Genomic DNA, 23,098 nt, shown 5'->3' with positions numbered 1-23,098 from the left:
TAAATAAATACATTTAGATGAAGCAGACTCACTTAGGTCCTGGTTACACGGCAGCATTTTCAAGTGAAAACACTAAACGTTTGTTGTCTTTTGGAGGTCTGTTGAGACAAAAACAGTGCTTGGAGCCATTGAAAAAACTTTTTGAAAATGGGAAAAAACTGACACTTTTTGAAAACGCTCAGGGCCCATCACCTTGTAGACGGCAGAAATGCTGCTTCTGGGCATGCACATCCATGCATAGTAACTAGTTTTTCTGCACATGCTCAGTAGAAGGACAATAAGAACAATGTTTCCTCCAGAGCGTCATGATTCCCAGTCAATATTCTCCTGGGACTTGGTAGTTTTATAATTGACAGTCTTAAGTAATCCAACTTGGTCGTCTGTCCACTAGAATGTAACGTGTCCTCAGCATTGATAATGTTTATAGGGTGTTGTTCTCTGCTTGTATGTGTCTGCTTTCATGACAAAAACAACCAACAGCGCTGACTAGTGGCCCAACATGAAAACGACATTGCTTTCAGCATTTCTGTTGTTTGCGTGTAAATGTTGTGTAAATGCAAAACTTTTCTGAAACAAAAACGATATATTTTCACTTGAACCGTTGTCGTGTAAACAGGATATTAAAGAGATTAGATTCACAGAAAACCTCAGCTTAGTTCTATGAGAGGCTTTTTTTTTTACAAAACTTTGTGCTAAGAACTGAGCTTGGATGTCAAAAGATCCTCACACCAAATATTGATTTCTCTGCTGGTTGATTATTTTGGATTAAATGATAAGAACAAACAATATTCATTGTTGAAAGCATTCTTGGAGATCTACTGGATTGAATCTGTGGCCTAAATGTGAGAAGAGACGGTGGCGAGTGCAGCGTCCTCGTCCCCGGCTGCTGCTACTGCTGCTGCTGCTGCTGCTGTCACAGGTCCTAATCCTGGCGCTGCAGGATGACAGGTGAGCGCTGCCAGAGCCTCTGGTCTGTGACTGGAAGCTCCGGGAGAATTTCACGCACACCCTCCTCTTGTCTCCCATCGATCCTGCCACTTCCCATTATTGTCAATCAGAGCGGCGGCGCCTCAGCGGGAGGAGCGGTGCGGCGGGCGATTGGCAGGGCGGCGGGGTGCGGCGGGGTGCGGCGAGCAGCGCGCCTGGCAGCCACTACACCAACACGGGGCCACTGAGGGCTCCTCTCAAGAGGCCAGACCGGGCAGGATGCCACCGCTCAGAACGAGACCTTTGGCTCTACAACACATAGCGGCCGAGAGGCCGGACCTCTGGAAGAGCTTTGTGTCAGCTGAAGTCGCTGCAGAGGCTGAAAACAATTTCACATGGCTGGCTGCAGGAAGGCAAAGCCGCTCGCTCAGATAAAACTGCGTCGTTAGAAAAGCCACACAAATATAAATGACAGGGTTAATGGAATAGAAGTGAAGCGTTCAGAAAGGTTGAGTATGGTGCGAAATCTGTTTTTCACTTAAAAAATCTAAAACAGACACAAGAAATGAAGAATAGATTGGTGCTCTTTATGCAGTTAACAGTGATTATAAACCTTTTTTATTTTGACACAGTTGGGTTACCAGGGATTGTCTGTTTTAATATTTTCTAACAAGCATCTCGTTGTTGAAACGTGAAGATTTGAGACGTGGTTGGCTGATAAATGCTTGAACTCATTGAGTCGGCTATGAGAGTTTTCATTCTGTCCACAGTTAGGTCTTTGTAAAAATGAGCTTCCACCGTTATTACCAGTATTTAAGACTTTGGTCTGATATTGTGTGCAGGTACTAATACTTGTACTTACATGTCATATTCGCTTCACATCCACTGAACCGGATCTCTCAGCAGAGAATCTGAACTTCAATATTGAGAATTTATAAGATGAGCAAAAGCGAGAAAACTGAAGGTAACGGCAAAATAATTGATGATTTCATCCATCTTCTATCCATCTTATCCTGTTCGGGGCTGTGGGGTGCCGGAGCCCATCCCAGAGTACTGTGGGCGAAGGCAGGATACACCAGCCTGTCTGACTGACAAAACAACCACACACACTCACACCATGGGGAAATTTAGCATCACCAATTGACTTCACATGCATGTTATTGGAGAACCTGGAGAAAACCTGAGCACACACAGGGAGAACATGCAAACTCCACGAAAGGCCCCGGGCGGTACTTCAACCCACAACTTTCTCACTGTGAGGCGAGAGCGCTAACCACTGCTCCACATCTGAAAATTAAAGATCTAATCTTGTCGTAGTGATTGGAGGTATGGATGGATAGATGGATGGATGAAGGGATGGATGTTGCACGATAAATAATATAAAAAATTCCAAATGTACTCAACAGCATCTTCAAGCAAACTTTGTACAAGAAGACAGCCGGCATCTTCTTCTAAGACTTTATGTTCTGTTGAAGTGAGTTCATGGTTTTTCTTATTGTGGGTTTTAGTTTGAAAAGCTTCCTCTTTCCAGCCACCTGCTTCGGTGTTTCCTGTTGTGGAGCGTTCTCTTGTTACGTTTCATTTGTTTTGTTTTTTTATCAGCAGTACTTTCTCTTTACTGTATTCTGAAATCAGAAGCACCGTTTGTTATAAGAGAGGTTCTTTTTTACATTTTTATTGTGATTCCAAGCAGTTTGGTGACATTCCTGAGCAGTTGTGTATCTGAAAGGATAAACCTGAGTACCTGTACTGGACGTGCCCCTCCGGGGAATCATATGTTTGGAGGCAGCTCCTGCGGGGCCCCCCCCACGTCTCTCGGTGACCTCTGACCCGCAGGGGGCCGCCGTCGTGGTGCCGTCCAGGCGTTTCAGACAGGTAACGTAACCATGCAGCAGCTATAAGCCCTGGAGATTGATGGGAGCGGCGCCCTCCCTCCCCGCGCTGTAAAAGATTATCCGCTCACCCGCTGGAAACAAAGCTGTGATGGAAATTCGTCTCGCATCATCAGCAACAAAATATCTACACGGCAAAGCGGGAGTCTCTCATTTTTCATGGGCTATATATTAAATAAAAAAAAAGGCATTAAAGAAAAAGGGGAAGGGGGCGGTCTGACTGATAGCACTAGTTAGGTTTTTTTTTTTTAAATGGGCCGCTTGAATCAGGGAGATTATAAGGTTTTTATTGGCTGTCAGGAAACACAACTTTCTGCGTACTTCACCCGCTGGAGCTCATAACGCTCTGATTAGAATGCCAGCAGAAATGAAAAGAGATGGCGCCGGCGCCGAGACACGAGAGCGGCGGCAGGACAAGCACAGATGCCCGGGAATCTGCTCCCCCTCAAATACACGCGGGGATACAAGAGGACCAACACGTGCACCAATAAAGCAGCGAGCCAGCCAGCGAGCGAGGCTGCACACTGAATTTATACGCGGCGGGATCTGGTGTCGGAGACGGATACACGAGACACATCAGGCAGAGTGTTATCTCTGGCTAAGTGAATATTGCATTCAGCTGATATGTGATATTTGAATTTCCCATTAGAGGGGGAATCTGTGTCGGAGTGAAGAAGCTGGGCGACGCCTGCTCATTTCACAGGAGGCAGCGAATGGAAACCCGGCCCGCACAGTCGCGGTGTGTCACGGCGATGATAAGGGTGAAGTGATGGTGGGGGGCGGTTTGGGTGGGTGGGTGTGGGGGGCGCAGGAAGGAAACTGACTGCTGTTACTCACAGGGTCACCTACACCCGAGTCAGTTTGAAGACTAACCGTCATTTACTAGAAACTCAACCAACTCAACCTGATCACTGTAATCTTCGCCGGCGGTTTAGGAGTGTTTTTAAAAGGCGGGCCCGACCCCTCGCGGGTAAAGCGACAGATTGAAATCAGTCATTATATCGACTTGAGAGACTCCGTGTGTGTCAGTTCGTTCCGACTGAGCTTTCAATTTCCCATAGTGGGAAGAAAGTAAGCGAGGGGAACATCAAACTCCCAAACATGACAGAGCTGGCTCCTTCTGACGGGGGGAAGCCATTGATTTTTCCTCCATTTCACCATCAATCTGGGTGGAGAAGAGGTGGCTGTGGGTGCTCAGACAGCTGATGATGTGATTTGTAACCGTGGACCACCGGTGAGCGAGGAGAATTGCCTTCCACTCTCAACACGTGGCAAAGTGACTACCGCGCTCTTCAGCATTCAGCTGGAAGATTAACAGCGGGGGATCGGCTGATAATCTCAAGCGGCCGATGGAGTATTTCCTCCGTCAGCCACACTAACATTTGTATTCAACAGGACCGGCATCAAATTGGCCGGACTATGTCACTGCCAGAGGGGGGGGAAAGTCTTCTCCACTCTGGTAAAGCACAGAGACAGGATTGTGATGGAGGGCGTGATATGAAACCATACAAAATGACACATCAGCACGAAAAATGTACACATGAGGTATTTAACCACGACTGACCTTTGACACCTGATTGGAAGAAACAATATTAAAAACATCTTCCTTATATTAGTTTCTCTTCCAGGAAAATGTAATATACTCAATTTAAAAAAAAAAGAATCTTGCCATACAAACCTTTTTAAAACCGTCATACGTCAATAAACACTCAGGGCGATGCTCACTGGAGGTTCCTTTAGTTGATCTAAGTGGAATAGAAGGTAGTTTACAAACATCTCACGCAACTTTGATCAACAATAAATTAAAAACAGGATTAAGACTTTAGCGTCGAGGCCGTTTACACAAGGTTTCAAGTGAAAAACACTCATTTTTGTGTTTTGGTTAAAGAAAAGTTTCACGTTTACAAGTTTAAAACGATTGTCTCTCTACATGGAAAAGGCAGAAATGTTGAAAACGACGTGGTTTGTGGGTGCCGTTGTTTTTGTAATGAAACCACACACAGATGTGCGCAAAGAACAAAACGCTATAAACATTAACATTGGTAGCAAATGGACATTTGTTTGGATAGATAAAGAAAATTGGATTGTTATTACGGCGACCACCAAGTGCCAGGAGAATATGGACTGGGAGTCGTGACACGACGGAGCAAATCAAATAAATAATAATTGCCTTTTCTCCCGTTTTCACTTTCGAAAAGCTCCACCTTGGGAGCCGTTCTCTAAAACGTGCACCGTCAGTGGCTCCGAGTCCCATGGTCATGTGAAGGGACACGGACTTTAAGTTCAGGCAACTCAAGTCATCCCGGACCACTTTCAAGTTAAGCTGCTTTAGGTTTAGACTGCAGGGAGACCGTATTCATTTTACCATTACATTTTATTCACGTGCTCTCTCTCCTCCGTCACAACTACGTATTGAATAGGAAAACTTTTCAACTGTAAACTACACAAACCACTTGTGCTCGCTATGTACCTGAATATTTATTCTTCAAAACTTTCCCTTTTTTTGACGTAACTACTATTGTGATGTACGTAACTATGCTACACCTTCAGTAATCTGGCCTGTTTTATAGAGTTTTTATTTCAATTTCTACAACCTTGTTTGATAGATTCGGAAATAATGTGAACAAATGTGAGACCACACAAACCTTTCACACAAGCTTGATCACCAAAACGTGTTTATTGCACACACATCTGACACTGGAATTGAATGAATACTGCATTTCTTCCTCTTAAGGTTCCTATCATGGAGAAATGAATAAAACATCACGAATGACACGAAGGTAAGACGTTCCAAAATCTGAAAAATGATCCGAGTGAAACTACAACAACTTCTACAACTTGCTAAACAGAGGTTTATCTCTAACTTGACCTCAGTGCACGTTGAGCTTATTTCTTTAAATGTGTTTTGGCAGAAGTGTAATGAGAGCTACTGCATGGAAGCTGCACTGCGGGTTCGACTGAATTCTACCATTGTAACGTCTGGTGACGTGCAGGCGTTCTGAGGGCGGAGTAAATCCTCTTTAAGATCATTTGCAAAGCAATTAGGCATGCCTCCGCTGCTATTAAACACAAAGATAACAGCCGAGGAGATAAGATGCTGTTTGTATTACATATCGAATGTGGATAGCTGCCTTGGAACCCTGATATCAGCGAGATATGTTTAAATCCCTGTAAATGAAATTAAAAAATATGATAGTAAAAAATTAGAGACACATATCTACGGCACTATCTATCATGGAATTGAATTTAAAATGTCCTCGGACGTAAATCCTCAACTAATGGGTGTATAATTATCACATCATAAATACCACACGTATTATACAGTGCAATCACTTTGAATGCATGGCTTCATGGATAATATCAACTCTGACATTCCACCGAACAAGGCAAATATATAAACATACGTAGCTGCCAAGGAAACAATGGAAAATGTGTTTTTCGTTTCGCGGCCGTCGCAGGACAACAGGAGTCCACGCGAGGCCGCATGGCGCCGAATCGCCTTTTGAAATCCAAAGTGAGTTGAACTTCGGTGACTCGCAACATGCGTTTGTCAGCAGAAAACCAGAGAGGCTCGTTTGCATGTGTGTCTGTCATCAGCGCACGCTACGCCGCCGGAACAAATGCCGCCGACAAGAAAGGAGGCGCAAAAAAAAAAGAAAAAAGAAGCTAATTCCCCCGGTGACCTGCGACCCCCGCGGCTCAAAGGAGGGGGGGGGGGGGGGGGGGGGGGGGGGCACCCCGCATGCATACAGAGGAGGTTCAAACAGAGTTTATGACTGCATTATCTGCACTCTTCCTCATCACCTCTCCACCCATCAGTGGACACTAGCAGCCGCCGCGGCGAGGCGGCCGGGCCAGGCATCACTCATTCACTCGCCTCCTAGGTGCCTTTGTCAGGTGATTGCTGGCGGAAAAAGGAAAACAGATCAATACATCTCCCATGGGTGTGACAGGTAATCTTTACCTGGGATGAAATATGAGTGGTACTAGCCTGCCGGATTCCTTAACTGTAACAGGACAATTGACTGGTTGCACGGATGCCACCCCCACCCTCCCCCATCCCCCGCGTTTCCTCGCCATCGGAAATTCATTTTGGGGCATAAGGTCTGGCTAAGACATGGTTTTAGTGACTGCTAATTACCACGGTGGCAGTTAAATGATTTCCCTCCTCCTGCTAATGGAAGTGTACCTGAAGCTGTCGATGCCCTGGCACCGAGACACAAACTGCAGCAGCACGCCGCTCCATTAAAACTCAACGCAGTCGATACTCGTCAGCAAGTTCAAGAAAAACGTCCTGGAGAACCCGTCACTGTACGATATGCTGAGGGGTCATGGGAGGATAACCCCCCCACACACAAAAGGTCTAAACATTCCTCCTTCTGCTGAAATATTTTCACTATAAAGGTCATCATGATTACAACCACACTCGGGTAAAAATCTGCAAACGGTTGTCTTTAAAGTCGAAGATCCCATTTACAGGACAAAATCTCAAGTGAATCGTTTTTGCCTTTCTGATGCACAAACTGTACAAAGTTTGCCGACACGAATTTTGGTTTTGTTTGCATTATTGTCTGTTTTTACTAAGTGAACGATGTAACGGACGAACTCGTCTTGTGATAATATGAATTAACACTTTGGGATCAGGGGGTCAGTCGGGTCAATTTTGCTTTGATCTCTATAGTTCAACATTAATGACTGTTTAACTTGAATGCTTGGTATCTTTATATATATATGTATACACACACACACACACACACACACACACACACACACACACACACACACACACACACACACACACACACACACACACACACACACACACACACACACACACACACATGCGGCATCCCGGCCTGCGAAGAGCCGACAGCCGACTGAACCTCCTGGTGAGGCTGCAGGAGGGGAAGCAGGTGGTGGTTATAGAGGTGGTGGGTGGTGGGTGGGGGGGTTGGGGGTGGGGAGGGCACTCTGCCTCAACACTTTGACTGATTCCTGTGGCAGGATGTCTTGTGTGAGGCATCCATTTTGACTGGGGGTGCACACACAGCATTTATAAATGTCATCCCTCTCCAACATGATCACATAAAGCTCCCTCAGACGGATTATTGCAGACATATAACTCACGTTAATTGGCAAATCCCATTCTATCAAACGCAAGTCTTCCACTGAATACGGCCTCAAAAGTGTCTTGAGGAGACGAGCGTTATGTAGCCGGTGATCATGTGGCTCATTTCACTAAAAAGACACCTTGTCTTTCTGCATTAAAGCGCAGATCTGCTGCTTTTCGGGCTTTGATTATTCTGGATTTACGTTTTTTTTTTCTTATCTAACGTCATTCAAGTCAACATTTGAATGGTAAATATATTTTCTAGCAGCATCATTCTGCAGATCTTTAAGCCTGTTTACACCAGGCAGTCATGTGTTTCGGGTCATCAGATCACATGTAGCGGGCATTTCAGGAAGGCATCTGCGACGCGTGTTGTTCTCACCACAAAGCCCAGGTGGTCAAGATGCGTCCCTGACCACCTGGGGAACCGCATTGAGTGAAAGCACTCTGGTGCCTGTTCACACTTGTCTTTAGGGTTTGCCACATGAGATGGGATCACCAGAAACACATGTTAACGCCAGGTGTGAACGGGTTCTCCATTAAGTGGTGGGATGAGCATTCAAGTAGTGACAAACCGGACGTGTAACAGTTAAAGTTGCAGATTATAATCAAATTAACTGATATGATGGAGCTCAAAGGGTTACGTGCTTTTTTTTTTTATTGTCTATGGATCACAAGAAATAATATCTTAGAATATTAAAAACCATATTTGCTGCCGGGGTTGTGCGATGTGGTTCAAACCCTGTGAGAGTCTCATCCTGTATACATTTGTCTAAAAGAATCTGCTTGTTTACCAGCTCGGTCAGAGCGGCTGTGTTTGATCTCACTGTACGCCGCCATTGATCTTTTAATGCATCTGATGCTGAGGGAGCCGGGGAAATGTACACCCCAAGGGTAGGTGAAAATACAGGGGAGGACTCTTCGCGCCTCTCTCCTCCACCTCCTCTCTGCTGGCGTCCGTCCACTTTCTGCCCGTTCAAACAGACTTACAGCCGGCGTTGAACTTTAAATACGTTCGGGGGGAATTTGAATATAGGAGCTAACCTGGAGAGAACAGAGGCGGCCCTCTGAGAGGCGCGACGACGCGCCCTCTGTGTTGTGCTAATGAGCAGCTTTGTAGCGACTGCAGCTTTTCAAATCCATGCTAATAGGAGGCCTGTACTTTGTGAGGCTCCACCGGCGGTCGCCTCTCTGAACCCTGCAGCAGCATGTGGTAGCTCAACACGGTGATGCTCCGCCATCTCGGATGCTGCGCGCTCGTCGCCCGCCCGCCGCCCGCCCGCCGCCCTGAAGTGGAGCCGACTCCCTCCGGCCCGGCCGCCGTCTCGCCTCACCTGACCGCCGTCCCTGTGTTCCTGCTGACAAACGCCCGCGCCACCGGAGCGGGCATAATGGCTGGATTGTGTGGTAGCAGGTGGCCCCGAGACTGCGTGTGGAAACAGGGGGAGCTGCCAAGTCTCGAGTCAGACCAAGAGCCTCTTGAAGCCGCCGTCTTCCTCGAGGAGACGGTGGAGGGATTAACAAGGCTTGATTGCATTAACATTTGTCATGCTTAACATACTACCTGGAAGGAGTGGATCTCGCAGTAACATGCTGATTTGAAGAGTAATGATGTGCTTTGTATTTTTTATTTTTTTCCCTCCTTCTTCTTCTTCTTCTTCTGCGTAAACTTTGTGCAGTGGGCCTGTTCATTTAACGGCACAGCAGCTTTCCTTTCGTCACAGTCTGAAAGACGTGTCGGGCCTCGTTCAGGGGTCCTGGCATCCCCCCCACCCCCGCTGCCGGGTGAAGACAAACTTCTAGGCCTGTGAACCGGCTGGATTTGGTCCCGCCGGCTCCTGGTTGGAGGCATTAGCAGCTCCGTGTGCGTCTCCTCTCTGCTGATCCACGTGAAACGGGTTGAACGCTGCACGGTAAGGGAGAAAAAGAAAAATTACAATTCAGACCACAACTCACAGGTCAGCCCGCGCTTAAGGTATATTAAAATAAAACTTTGAAGCAATTCTCTGCTAATAAGTTAAATATTAATGAGGTTTTAGTCATGTGAGCCAAATCCAATTTAGCCCCATATGACTTGAGGACATGGTTATTAAAAGGCCAATCTGTGCAGCTCCTATGGCTTAACCCCCCCCCCTCCACCCCCGTTCTGGTTACACAGTGCAAGAAGCTGCATGTTTTCCACTCAATTCATCACACTTCACATCTCACTGACCACCTTCCTGTTCAACCATCCTCTCCTCTCCGGATCTCGCTCACCTTTAAGGCTTTCGTGAGGGAAAGAGAAGCAATTTTCACAGAAGACAGAGAACTCTGAAACAAATAACATGCTTTCCTGCTTTTCCTACTTCACTTTGATAAATAAACCCCCACCCCCACCCCCACCACCACCCCACCAAAAACAAAAGTTAGTGGCGGTCACACAAGAGGCTGGGCAGGCAGTGGAACAGCAGAGGACGAGGGAACTAGAAGTGACATTGTGGCTCTGGGCTGTCTCAAAGGATTAGGCATTACAGCATTCACTGGCATGTGCTGTTGCTCGTTCTCCTGATATCTGCTTGTGCCTCTTTCCAGATGACTTCTCCCCCAAACTGATCCGGCGGGCAAGATAATTGATTAATATTTCTTGAGGGAATGATGACTAACCGTTGCTGAGGTTCGACCAAAACACTTGGGTTAAACATAAAGGGCTCCATCAAAATTCAGAGGTTTTCATCTTTGACAAATACGACGAAGCAGCAGGGCGTGTGTGTGTGTGTGTGTGTGTGTGTGTGTGTGTGTGTGTGTGTGTGTGTGTGTGTGTGTGTGTGTGTGTGTGTGTGTGTGTGTGTGTGTGCAGCAGATACAAACTCATATCCTGCATCAAGGTCAAAAAAGGTTGTTTTTAAAAGAACTGATGAATATTTCTGAGGTTTCTACATATTTTTCATTCATACAGAAACAGGAAATTCTTTATTTTACTTACTGCTTCATTTGGTATTGTCTTGTATGACTGATCCATGTGTTTATGTTTCTTACATATTGTTTCTGCTCACATCGAAATGCACCGAGGTAAAGAAACCGCGTTAATATTTTATTTATGTATAAACTGAAATGTGCTCTCATTTATTGATAATTAATCTCCGCCAATTAACTCTAAACTCAGACCGATCTATCGTACTTTAGTAACTGTTGACAGAATGATGGACTGTAGGAATGTAGGGTTGTAAGATTTTACTGTAAAAAGTCAGATACACTTTTATATAAACAGCTGAACCCTTGCTTTGTATTCATAAATGTAATTTGTCTTTATTACATTTGCACTCAATTCTGCTGTAAAATGTGTGCTTTAATCAAGCCTTTGTTAAATAAACATTAAAGCACTCGACTACAGGCGTTAGTAAAAGTGCAAGTATGAAGGATAAAACTTATTTAGGAGCAAAAGTTAAAGTATATGACGTTATATTAGGGTTTGTTAATTAATACAATTTTTTAACTCAGTTTTTACCTCGTGCTGTTCCCTTTTTTTATTTAGATTATGGTTGACACGCCTTCAATCTTTAAATTACCAGTTGCACTTATTAAATGTGATCATTCATTATTCTTGAGTAGTTCTTTGATTTGTTCATATATCATTGGTTAAAAAAAAAGTTTTTTTAACTAAATTTCTTCTCTCACAGAGACGGATCACTGCAGTTTTTCTGTCAAATTACTTAGTTCACTTCACTTTAAAAGTGCTATATAAATGAAAATACAAAGTTTAATTGTGTGTGATCTCAGATCAGAGGAGTGAAACACATCTTAGTTCAGGGACCACGTGCAGCTAAAAAAATGAAATAGTGCTGAAATAAATTTGAAGTTTTTCTTTATTGTTGCTTAGAGCATATGGGATCAACATGTCTATATTTTCACAAAAACTCCAGGGTCTTGCCAAACAAATGGCGTCATTTTCTTCGCCCAGCTCCTTCTGCAACATTAAATTTAGTTGGGCTTCGCCAACTGTCCGGGCTGAAGTATGTTGTCGAAGTTCTGCAGTGTGGTTCGCAGACTCTTGTGTGGCTGGTCAGATTTGTCTTGTTTAGCATTGTTCAGCATTCCGCGACAGAGCTGTGTGCCGTGTACACACGTTCCAGCTTGCTAATGACTATATCACTCATATTTTAGTCATGTTTAGCATGTAGCCTCGCTACTGTGTGAGCCCCGACGCTCCAGAGCACGTAGCACGGCTCGGAGTTTACGTGATGCCCCTGAACGCAACGTCGCGGCTCGGAAACAAACCTTCTCTTTTATTACTGAAATAGTTCAGCAAAATGTATTCCTGAAAACTTTTGAAACGAGAAATAAGCGGACAGACGTCTGGCTGCGGTGAGAAGGCGTGGCTTGTTGTGAGGGGGCGTGGCCTGCGAGTTCGCCCAGGTCCTTCTCTGAGTATGAACTGTCCTGCCGAACAAAATCTTTTCGCCAGCTGGTTGACGGCAGCAGCCGAACTTCCATCTTGTTCTTATGGGAGTATGTTGGGGCCTTAACGGTCCCTTCAGATCCCATTCTGGGTTTAGATTTAACCTCACGTGTGAGGATCCAGGTTTGATTCCTAGTTAGGAAGTAAAGTATAAAAAAAGGCCAAGTCTACAGTGCACGTATGAAAAACTTGACTATTTATGCATTAGTGCATGAAAACATACAGTTAAAAAAGACCACTTAAAGAGTTTAACCATGAGAAACAAGTTCAATGTCACGTCCCTCCAGTCAGACACGTCTGAAAGCAAGGAGGGGTAAATATAATGTCGAATCACTTTTATGTCGGTTTGATCTCAAATCCATAGCTTATAAATCATTTTCATGCATTACTTAGGCACGATATAATTCTTAAATAATGAGTAATTGAATTCCTCTGTAAAGGAATATAAACACTCACCTGATTTAACATCAAGGTCAACAAAGACATGGCAGTGCAAAGGTTTTCCTGCGTACACTTGGTACGTTTATGGCGGTGATAATGGGAAGTTGAATGGAAGCGTCTTACCATCTTAATAAGCTCTCATGTGATGCTCTCTAAAAACAATCATTACAGGCCTTCCTGGAGCACTCCCCTTCCCCCTGTTTATTAATCAGCTAATTACACATTGACAGTAATGGGCCTGCTGATTCCCACACTTAAATGAACAGGGCTGAATAGCTCTTTAATGATTACCCTTTGTGTTTCTCTCTCTCTCCTGCTCGCCCTCCTTCCTACACGCACACACACACACACACACACAGACACACACACACGCACACGCACACTACTCTTCACAACTGAAAAAAATAGACCGCCTGCTGAGAAGGTTTGCACACAAGCGAGTCGAAGGTACCTGACGGACTCAAAACAAATCTGCCTGCATAAAGAGGAAACAGAGAACGATTAGAGCGGTTACACTGCCGGGTGGGTTTCCGAAAAAAAAAAAAAAAAACCTGCATTGAAAGTTCGGAGGAGCAGAGCAGGCAGGTGCAGGTGGAAATGGAGGAGACGGGTTGAGGAGGAGGAGGAGGAGGAGGAAGAGGAGGAGGAGGAGGGGGGTTTGAAGGACAAGAGCAGGGTGTGGAGTGGAGCCGGAGAGGGCGAAATAGTGCGGTGGGCTGCATTTCTGTCAGCAGAAGTGATGGCTGAGTGGTAGCGTTATTTGTCTTGTGCTGCCATACGGCCCTCGCACCAGCCTGGGCATTAATGAGAGGGGGCCGGACCGCCGGGCAGGAACACGGCGGGCCTCCGACGCAGGTGATCTGTCACGCAGCCGTCTTGCTTGGGCAAGGAGACACACGGCGACGGAGGGGAGCGAGGCTGAGAGCCCAGCGCGGGGCCCGCCGGCCGCCACATGGGCACCCGCCTGTTAGTGACTACATGACGATCTCGCACAACACTTGACCCGTCAGAGGCCCCGTTTACATGACAACGCTCCCAGTGAAGACGCATGGTTTCAGAAAAGTTTCGCATTTACACGGCAACAGTAGAAACACTGAAAACAACGTAGCTTTCATGTTGGGCCACTCGCGGGTGCTGCTACTTGTTTTTGTAATAAAACCACACCCACGTGCACGCAGAGAAAAATACGTTAGAAACATTAACAACGGTAGATTCATAGACAGACGGCCAAGTTGGATTGTTATTACGGTGATTATAAACTATAGAACTATCAAGTCCCAGGAGAATGTGGACTGGGAGTCATGACACTCTGTCCAGCTACTGAGCATGTGCAACTATTTACGATGATAAAACTGTGATGGTAGCAGTGTTAACGTCATCTGCACATTTCCAAAAAGTTGCATTTTACTCCACTTACACACTGATGGAGTCAGACTGTTTTCAAAAAGTTACATTTTCAGTGACTCTGAGTTTTGGGTTTTCATCTGAAAATGAGGCCTAAAACAAGTTATCCAGCTAAACATGAACTAAAACAGGCTGAGTTCAGGCTCGTACCTTTAAAGGTTTAGTTCAATTTTTTTTTAAAAAGAAGCAAAAAAATAAATAATAATAATAATAATAATAATATATTATATATATATATATATATATATAGATAGATAGATAGATAGATAATAAATAAATAAATAAATAAATAAATAAATAAATAACTCCACCCTATTATTCCAACATGTAAGTCAAACTCAGGGCCACATAACAATTCAATCTACTTAGATCTACTGTATTTTCTGAATTATAAATTGTACTTTTTTCAGTTGTGTTGGTCATGTGACTTATAAGAAGCCGCAAATTATATATCAAATTACACTTCTAAATACCATCTAGGACCACTAGATGTCACTGTATGACAACAGAATCCTGCTTCATGATCACCAAAAGAAACCCCAACATTATTACCATATTTGACTGGTGACCGTAAAGGTCAAAAGAAAAAAGCCAAACAGCAGAATTAAAAAATTTTAATATTAAAATGTGCATCATAAACTAAAAACAGAGCAGCAGGAAGAGTTCAGAGTGAGTGAGAAACTAAGGTCGACTAAAGATTTGTTATTGAAATGGAGAAACCAAAGAATCGTGTGCTGAAAGCTGAGGAACAAATTCTTAGAAGGTTCTGGAACAAATGGTTCCGTTACATCTACAAAGGTAGAGGAGACGTATAGGAGAGCAGCTTTCATGTTCTTCCTCCCTCTTCAGGAAACAAACAACTTAACCTCAGGTGCATCTTATCGTCTAGAGAATCCGATGTGACGAACTCGACCAGCAAAATTAGAACATTACAACTTCTAAAATAACAAAAAGGCACTTCTGTTGTTTATCTTTTACAAAATGTAAACAATTCCCTGAAGAAATAATACGCATCTTAAAAAATCCTTGCAAAAATGTTCTGCAAAATTCTGCTTATTTACAGAAAACATGATTCTGAAATGTTCATTTTTTTTACAAAAATGTCTTCCATTGTATAGTTTTGATTCCAATGCTGTTTCGCGAGCGATTATGTGTCACTGAGCTCACTCCTATGAGCATTGCTGCATCTGCGGCTCAGCTTTTAATTCTGAACTCCACTTTTACTGGAACCGTGCGACCCCAAGCGGACAAACCAAAAACAGCAGTTAATTAAACTTCAAAACAATTTCACATGATCTAAACTTTGTGATTTTGGGACTTTGGCCTTGTGATTGAAACTTGTTGAAGAGTAAACACAGCAGAGGCTGGAGCTCCTGGTAATCACTAAGTGAAAATCAAACAAACGGACAAGTGAGAAATTCAAAATCGAGTGCAGTGACTCACTACTGCCACCTGCTGTATAAAAGTGTCATTACTTAAATTCAACAGCTTCTTTAAAGACACAACCATAGAGGGCATTACGGGAGACTGTGAGCAGTAACACTACTTTGACACTCGCTAAGTTGCAAGTCAAAACTACTTATCTTAACAGTATTAGAGGGCCATAATGATGTTCTTTATAGAACTAGGCAACGACGGATATTCTTGTTTCTGATGTTAATGACAAGATAACAGCCAATTCTGACTTACTGGCATAACTTTACTGATACAGGTGTTTTGGTCTGAGGTTGAACATGAAATAGAAAAGAACCAACAGGAATAAGGAAATTAAAGAAACTCAGGCTGCGATCAGTGAACATGCAATATGCGCTAAGTTTTTGGGTAAAGTGATAACGATAGGATTTACTATGAATACAAACACTTATGTGGATGATACTAAAGTCGTTGTCCTTGAGATTTGTTCTTCCAAATAACGCTGAACTCTTTCATTAGTTAATTGTACAATTTTGGTGAATCAATGATTTAATGTATTTAAATTGCATTGTGCATTGAAAACACGATTTATCGCAATTCACTCCAGTTTTTCTGCATTTAGTATATTGTGCACGGACGACTACGATAAAGGTGCAAAATAAAACACTCGTCCCTAACAGAAATGTGCAACAAACTATTTGGAAAGTGCAAATGTTGTGTCAAACCATCATCGCACTCTGCAGCGGATGAGCTCCAGAAGAACAGTGTACACATAGCCATCTGTACTTTCCTAATATTTCTTCTTTAAAACATAAAGACGTCGTCCTTTGTTCAGTCTGAAGTCAGTACCTGTTGGAGGAGTTGGACATCTGGATTGATGGTGGTGAGAAAAGTAGAAAATGGTCAATTTAAGGCTGAGAAATGGAGCGGTCACCTAATCCAAACAGATACCTGGCCTGATAAGTTGTTGTTTCTTCTTTTTTTTTCTCCTCTCTCTTTTCTTCACAACTAGCTCCAGCACTGCCGCGGAGGTGCTAAAAGGGTGAGGAAAGAAGACAAAGCAACAGCTGGGTACCAGGCTGGGTAATTCCCCGCGGAGCCCCGGAGGATACCTTCAGCTGCAGACCATTTTCACTCCTGATTACAGAGTTTCAAATCAACCACTAACACATACAACAATCCACTTCCTCTGGCTAACGCCAAGACTCAGCTGTCGTGTTCACTAAGAGCAATGCGAGCGCTGCGCTCTCGCTCGCTCTCTCTCTCCCTCTCTCTCTCCGTCAAGCGCGGTAAACAATCTCTTCATGCAAACAAGATGTTTACCAGGAAGCAACTCCCGCTCAGTAAATCACTGAATCTGATTCCGCGGTCGGAGTGGCGGCAAACCAAAATTTTTACACGCGCGGCGTGAGAGCTTGTCAGGGTGAATGTGCGTCTTGTGACGCCGCCGAGATTGCTGAGGAGAGACATGGTGCAGCAGCCTGCCAAAGTAAAGATTTATACGGCGCAGTTGCAGCTGCAGAAACTGACATTGGACAACATGGGATGCATGATAAATCATGGCGGACAAGGGGCACTAGACTCCCGACGCAGGAAAACACACTGAGCAGAGCTGAGGGGGGGATGTGCCAACCAGGGACTCTCGTCTGACATGTCATACACAAAAAAGTACATTTGAATTAAAGTCAGCTGTTTAGCGATCAGAAATTGTGTTCTTTGCAAAAAATTACGTGAAAAAAACATTTTTTTATCCTGAGTTCTCGCAGCTCCTGCAGTGGCCTGTTGACAAACTGAGGGATGCCCCTCGTTCCGCCCGGCGAATATGAGGGGTCCTCCGGGGCCACGGGGTGAATCCTTTTTTTTTTTACTTTTATGGGAAGTGGTTCAGTGCCGTGGAGGTGAAGGACGGAGTCGCCGGCCGTTCCATCACTCAGTGCAATAAATGGATGCAATCCGTATCCAAGTAAAGCAGTGGCTGTTTTTAAATTCCTCCTCTTTTATCCAAATGAATGATGGACCCCCGGTACAGTGCGCCGGTGCAGCAATATTAATATACATCAGAGGCCTGCACCCCTCACTAAATCAGGGAAGTACCAGCATTCGTTATTTAAATGACAAACAGCAGCTGCAGGAGTGGAGCAGAGAGACGGGACGCAGAAGAGAAGGTGGACAAACCAATTCAGATTTCAATCCGGGAAAGACACAAGGCCCCGAGCCATCAGTGTAATGAAAAGAGGCAGCTCCAATGGTCTGAACACACGGCGCTGCTCACTTTCCTCCTCCAATAGGACGGCCTCCACATCGCGCCTCGCAAAACGCTCCACATACAACAACGCGCCTACATGTGGATGGAAACTTTTGTCTCGGTCAACCACTCAATACTTGTTTTGTTTTTTTCTTTTAATCCAAAGAAAAGTCCAAATGAAAGGAGAAAACATTTATTTCACTAAACACCCAGATATTTAGAACAGAATTCATCGTCATATTGCACAATATGGTGCGTTTAGCTAAACGGTAGTTTGCGTGTAAACACTCATGCAGAACCATTAACAATCAACATCAACATTTTTATAAGCATTATGCAAAATGTCTATAGAAAATGGCATTTTATCACATTTTTCACATGATGAAAGATTTTTAGCAACTTGTGTGACTTAGTATTTTTATCTGTATTTATTTTTATCTCCATTCGCTGCAACAAGTACCGCTACTCTCCCTGGAGTTAATCCAGCACGCTGCTCAGAAAACAATATTTACACCACAAAAAGTGGTTCATTACGTACGGTGAATCTGGGTGTCCTGAAAGGCACATAAAAATAAAATAGTTGGGATTTTTTTTCTTCCTCCATGCACCTTCACGGGTTTTTATTTTAAAATCAACATTTTAGTTACATTCAGTCTCTCTGTATGCAGAAAACTTGGAGACTCAAAAGATTAACAGCCACTTTATTTAATACGCTCCAAAGCAAATGTTTGCTGTTTCAGACGATTAACGGTAATGTTAATTAAAAAGAAGAAAACGTGTCCAACACACCAACTGGTCAGATTTTATGGTTCAGTGAGGTTGAGTGAAGTTCCTAACAAACTCAAGTGACACAAGGGTTTCTCTTGCAAACAAGTGAGCAGGAAATTAAAGGGTTAAGATAAACCCCAGGGAACATTGTAAACTTCTGGTGAGTTTTAGACAATTTAAATATGAAGTGATGATGGTAAATTCAAGTGGAATCACCAAAAATACCATTTCATGTTCAAGCCTTTGTCTCAGTGAGTTAAAAACAAGTTGTTATCTGAATAAATCTTGAACATTAATGAGACTATATTTAAGATGAACTTAAGAAAAACACTGTAATCTTTTAACTTATGATTTGTGCTATTAGTGCCTGATTTTATCTTTCCTCTTGACTGTGTTACTCTACTTTAGTTGCAAATATCATGAATACGGCGGCCTGGAAGAGCAACACAACAGTTTCAAACTTTAATTCACCCGTTTTTCCACAACAAAAAAATGCATTCAGCCCTAATGTTGTCCATTACTCTGATGAAGCCATTTCCTCTTGGTAAACTCTTTTTTTTTTTCTTTTGACCCATTCATCTTTCTCTTCATCCTGAAGCGCTGCCATTTCATCTCCCGCTGCTTACACTTTTAATGTAAACTTAGCAGTTGTGTGACACCAGTGAGTCAAATGCTGACGCACCGATTTTTAAAACAGAAGAGAACTGCAAAATATGCAAAAAAAAACTAAACAGTCCAGTGATATAATAAATGAATTTCAAAGATAAAGCATAGAAACACTACATGAAGAAACTCAGTAAGTCAAGTTTGACCCATGTTGCATATTAGAAGGAAGTAGTGTTCAAAAATGTAAATTTAATAAGCAATAGGAGAAAAAAATAAAAGGATATATTATGATTAAAAATGTAAAACGGAACGTTGATTAAGGAATGGCTGGAAAGCTGAATAATGAAAACCATTTCTTGCATCAAAGGGTTAAAAAGCTGCAGAACAACTTTATTGAACAGAGTTGTGGCTTAACGTCGTGATGAACCTGCAGCTCGCTGACATGATCAGAGATCCTTGTGAATTATGGACCAACTATAGCGACGCTAACAGCATAAAGTACCAAGTATTTCCGCCGCGTTTCCATCGCCGTGTGTTGGACACGGAGCCGCAAAAGTGGATATGTGAACGTGTCGATTGTGTTACCTGAAGTGGTGACAAATGGAGCTTCCCGGCTCTTCCTCATCTCTCCCGTGCACAGCAGACCTGAAGTGACATTAGTCTGCCTGTAGGACATAAACAAAGAACAGAAAAGTGCATTACTCACAGAGTTGATGCAGCACCTCGCCCACACAAACATGTAGAAATTCAGTCATTTCACAAAAGTCGATAAACGCAACCTCTGCACATTCGCAAACTCAGCAGTTTACGTGTTCCCTCAGAGTGCTTTATTAATTTTTCTTCATTAATGCATATTTTCACCACAGAGGAGAAGCTGTGCCTGAGTCACTGCAGACCGCACATAAACAAACTACACCTGCTCCACATCTCCCGCGTGTCACATGTCAGGAACCCGGAAATAGGAAAAGCTCCTCCGCGAGCTTAATAGCTCTGACTGGTGAGAGTTAGAGTGAAGGTCAAGGTCTGCTCCAGCACCAGGGGGTTGGGTTCAGCTCGTGTGACGGTTGTGTGTTTGAGTACAGGGGGGGGCGGGACCGAGAGCCCAGAGCAGGAAGTCAGTGTAGCGTGAAGCACCGTCAGATTTAAAAACTGAACTGTGCTGCAAAGAGAGAACATGCAGACTCCACACAGAAAGCCCGGCTCAGACCGCGAGGTGAGAGCGCGAACCACGACACCGTCGGCTACATTTATGTTTTCAAAAAAGTTTCCCGTTTACACTGCAGCATTTGCAAAATTGATGTCTGTTTACGTGGAAACGGCAGAAACACTGAAGATAATGTAGATTTCATGTTGGTGGGTGTTGCTAGTTGTTTTTGTAATGAGCTGACACACACACACACACACACACATGCTGGCAGAGAACAATACGCGATAAACATTAACAGTGGGAGAACAAGGACATTCATACTGACAGACGATCAAGTTGGATTGTTATTACAGCGACTGTCAACTATAAAACTAGCAAGTCCCAGGCGAGTATGGACTGGGAGTCAGGACACTCTGAAGAAAACGCAGTTGTCATTGTCTATCTACTGAGCATGTGCAGAAGAACCATCTATCATGGCCGTGGTGTGGATGCACAGTAGTAGCATTTTTGCCACATTTCCAGGGAAAAAAATTCCACCTTGCAAGAGTCATTTTCAAAAAGTTGCGTTTCCAGCAGCTCTGAGAACCGTCTTCGTTGAAACGGACACCGAAAACACAAGTTTTCTGTTTTTCACTTGAAAATGTCGCGTAAACGGGAGTTTGGTCTCTGCAGCTGACGCACTTGAAACATATATTATGATCCTGCATTTTATCTCCATGCATCATCTGCAGTACATACATTTTTCACAAAACATGAAGACGTGATGAGGCGCTTCATTATATACAAAGTTGACACTTTCTGCTCCTTCGTCTTATGGAGGTTCGTATGATCAACTCTTTTATCCAAAAACGTGCCGAGCGCTCGTTCTGAAAGCTATATGAAGCCCACGCTGCATCCCTAAAAGGGGTTTAGACACGAGGCCCCTGTTGAAAACGCCAATAAAGCTGTAAGAGTGAAGCCGTGACAGACGGCCAAGCAGCGGAGACGAGCTCCTTGTTAACTCATCTTGGACTGCAGGCTACATAAAGCTCGCAGCCCGAACAGACACATGCTGCAGCGCGGCCCCCTCAGGCCAGCCTTTTAACAGGCGGCGTGGTCCGTGACCTCCACACCCATAAATCACGCGACGGGCGTGCAGGCGCTGGGTGTCGAGAGGCGCGCGGGGCACGCTTTGAGCGAAGTCTCTATGTTGTATAATCAATAGATATAAAAATAAATGGCCTGACCGTTATTCTCTCCCTGCTACCCCTCTCTAATAAAATCCCCGTAATGCATATTTCATTTACTTTTATACTTATTGATTACCTGTACTCCAGTTAGTAAATCACGCGCCTATCGATCCCTCAATCGTACCTCTGTCGGACAGCACATAACCAGCCATTTGCGCCCCTGATAAAGAGCTCAGGCATTGAACTCCCCACAGTAAATCTTTGCAAACTAACTTTTTAATTCCAAAATCGATCCGCGTTTAAACGTCGCATTATTTCACGAGGCACGCCCGTGGTATTAAAAGTAAAACCCTGATGCGTTTGGTGTTAATGTGTGGCGGTCCATCCCTCCATCTCTTCGCTGATTGCAGCGCGGCCGAGACGGCTCGGGGCCCCGCTCTGCCCGCGGGGGGCCGACGCACTCGGGGGGCCGTCAGGAGCCCACTGAGCCACTCAGTGCAATGCTAATCAAACCTGAGAACACCATCAGTTGGCTCATTAACCAGAGAAAAACACCACCATTCATCTCAGAGCATAAACCACAGGCTTTTTTTTTTTTCCAAGCCTGCTACAGGGCTCGCTGTAAAAACTGTTATTATTCAGCATCTGTTACTTCATCCGTTCGAACAGCCTGACAGATGTCGACCAGTTTGTGCTTAAATTCACTGAGAGAATAAAGATTTACTTAGAGGCGATGAGACCGAGAAGAACTGCATTCCATCAAAGACACAAGGACACTGGAGAAAAAAACAAAACAAAAGTGTCCAGGATGGATTTCTCAGGTCATATGAGACACTTTTAAATTCAATGCGGTCCCTCGGGGTGCCGAGTGAAACAGCACTGACACGGGGTCAATTGTAATTTTGGCGCCCACATCCAAAAGCAAATATATCAATTAAAAAGAATAAATCAAAAGAGGAGGGAGAAGCTGTGGCTACAAAGCGCCCATCTATTTTCATTAGAGTACATGGTGCTTCAGGTGTGAGCAGGATCTCAAGATTAATAGAGGTATTCAAATGAATCAGAAAGGATTAGGGTCTCCAGGGAACATAATCAATAGCTCCAAATCAATAATCAATAGGCCACTCACACCAATATACTAACTGCTGACACCGTGATCTCACAATTAAAATGAAAACGGGGAAGGGGGTGGCGTAAGACTATGATTTATCTCACAGCGCGAGTGTCATTTAGAAATAAATAAGTCAATAGATAAAAGCGGCTCAGCTGGGAGGCCGTTGTGCATTTTAAGGCGGCCGCCGGCCCCCGAGCGTTTACAGCCAAATCCCACCGAGCATCCTGGGTGAACAGCGCGCCACTGTACGCAGTCTTTATCACTTAGTATCAAATATGCCACTGTCTCCGTCAGCCGGCATCAAACAAGAGATGACAGCTTTTATTAATGCAATATCACTGCAACAATAAAAGATTAATGCTCGCACGCCGCCGACAGAGAAAACACTTTTCTCTCAAGGGTGTTTGAAAGCAAAAACAAAAGTCAC

The 23,098-nt window shown here is 44.0% G+C and overlaps 1 protein-coding gene across 3 annotated transcripts in view; it reads right to left on the bottom strand.

Moving 5' to 3' along the window:
• Window positions 1-5,468: 5,468 nt before the first annotated feature.
• The window catches only part of LOC308120023 (G patch domain-containing protein 2-like), a 41,365-nt gene continuing 23,735 nt past the window's right edge, over window positions 5,469-23,098 (bottom strand). The window contains exons 9-11 of one of the 3 annotated variants that reach the window (XR_013936011.1): window positions 19,827-19,906; window positions 9,264-9,835; window positions 5,469-6,723 (exon numbers count right to left, since the gene is read on the bottom strand). Coding sequence is in view for 2 of the 3 variants with exons in the window: in XM_080480384.1 (XP_080336510.1) it covers window positions 19,705-19,906 (202 nt within the window). In the remaining variant the exon portion in view is untranslated. Of the gene's footprint in view, window positions 6,724-7,750; window positions 9,836-18,461; window positions 19,907-23,098 lie in introns of those variants that run through there. The other 2 variants (XM_080480385.1, XM_080480384.1) reach the window with 2 other exon arrangements.

This window comes from Lipophrys pholis, assembly GCF_963383615.2.
Source record: "Lipophrys pholis genome assembly, chromosome: 14".
NCBI classification, from domain to species: Eukaryota; Metazoa; Chordata; class Actinopteri; order Blenniiformes; family Blenniidae; genus Lipophrys; species Lipophrys pholis.
This window is presented reverse-complemented; position numbering and strand designations above follow the sequence as displayed.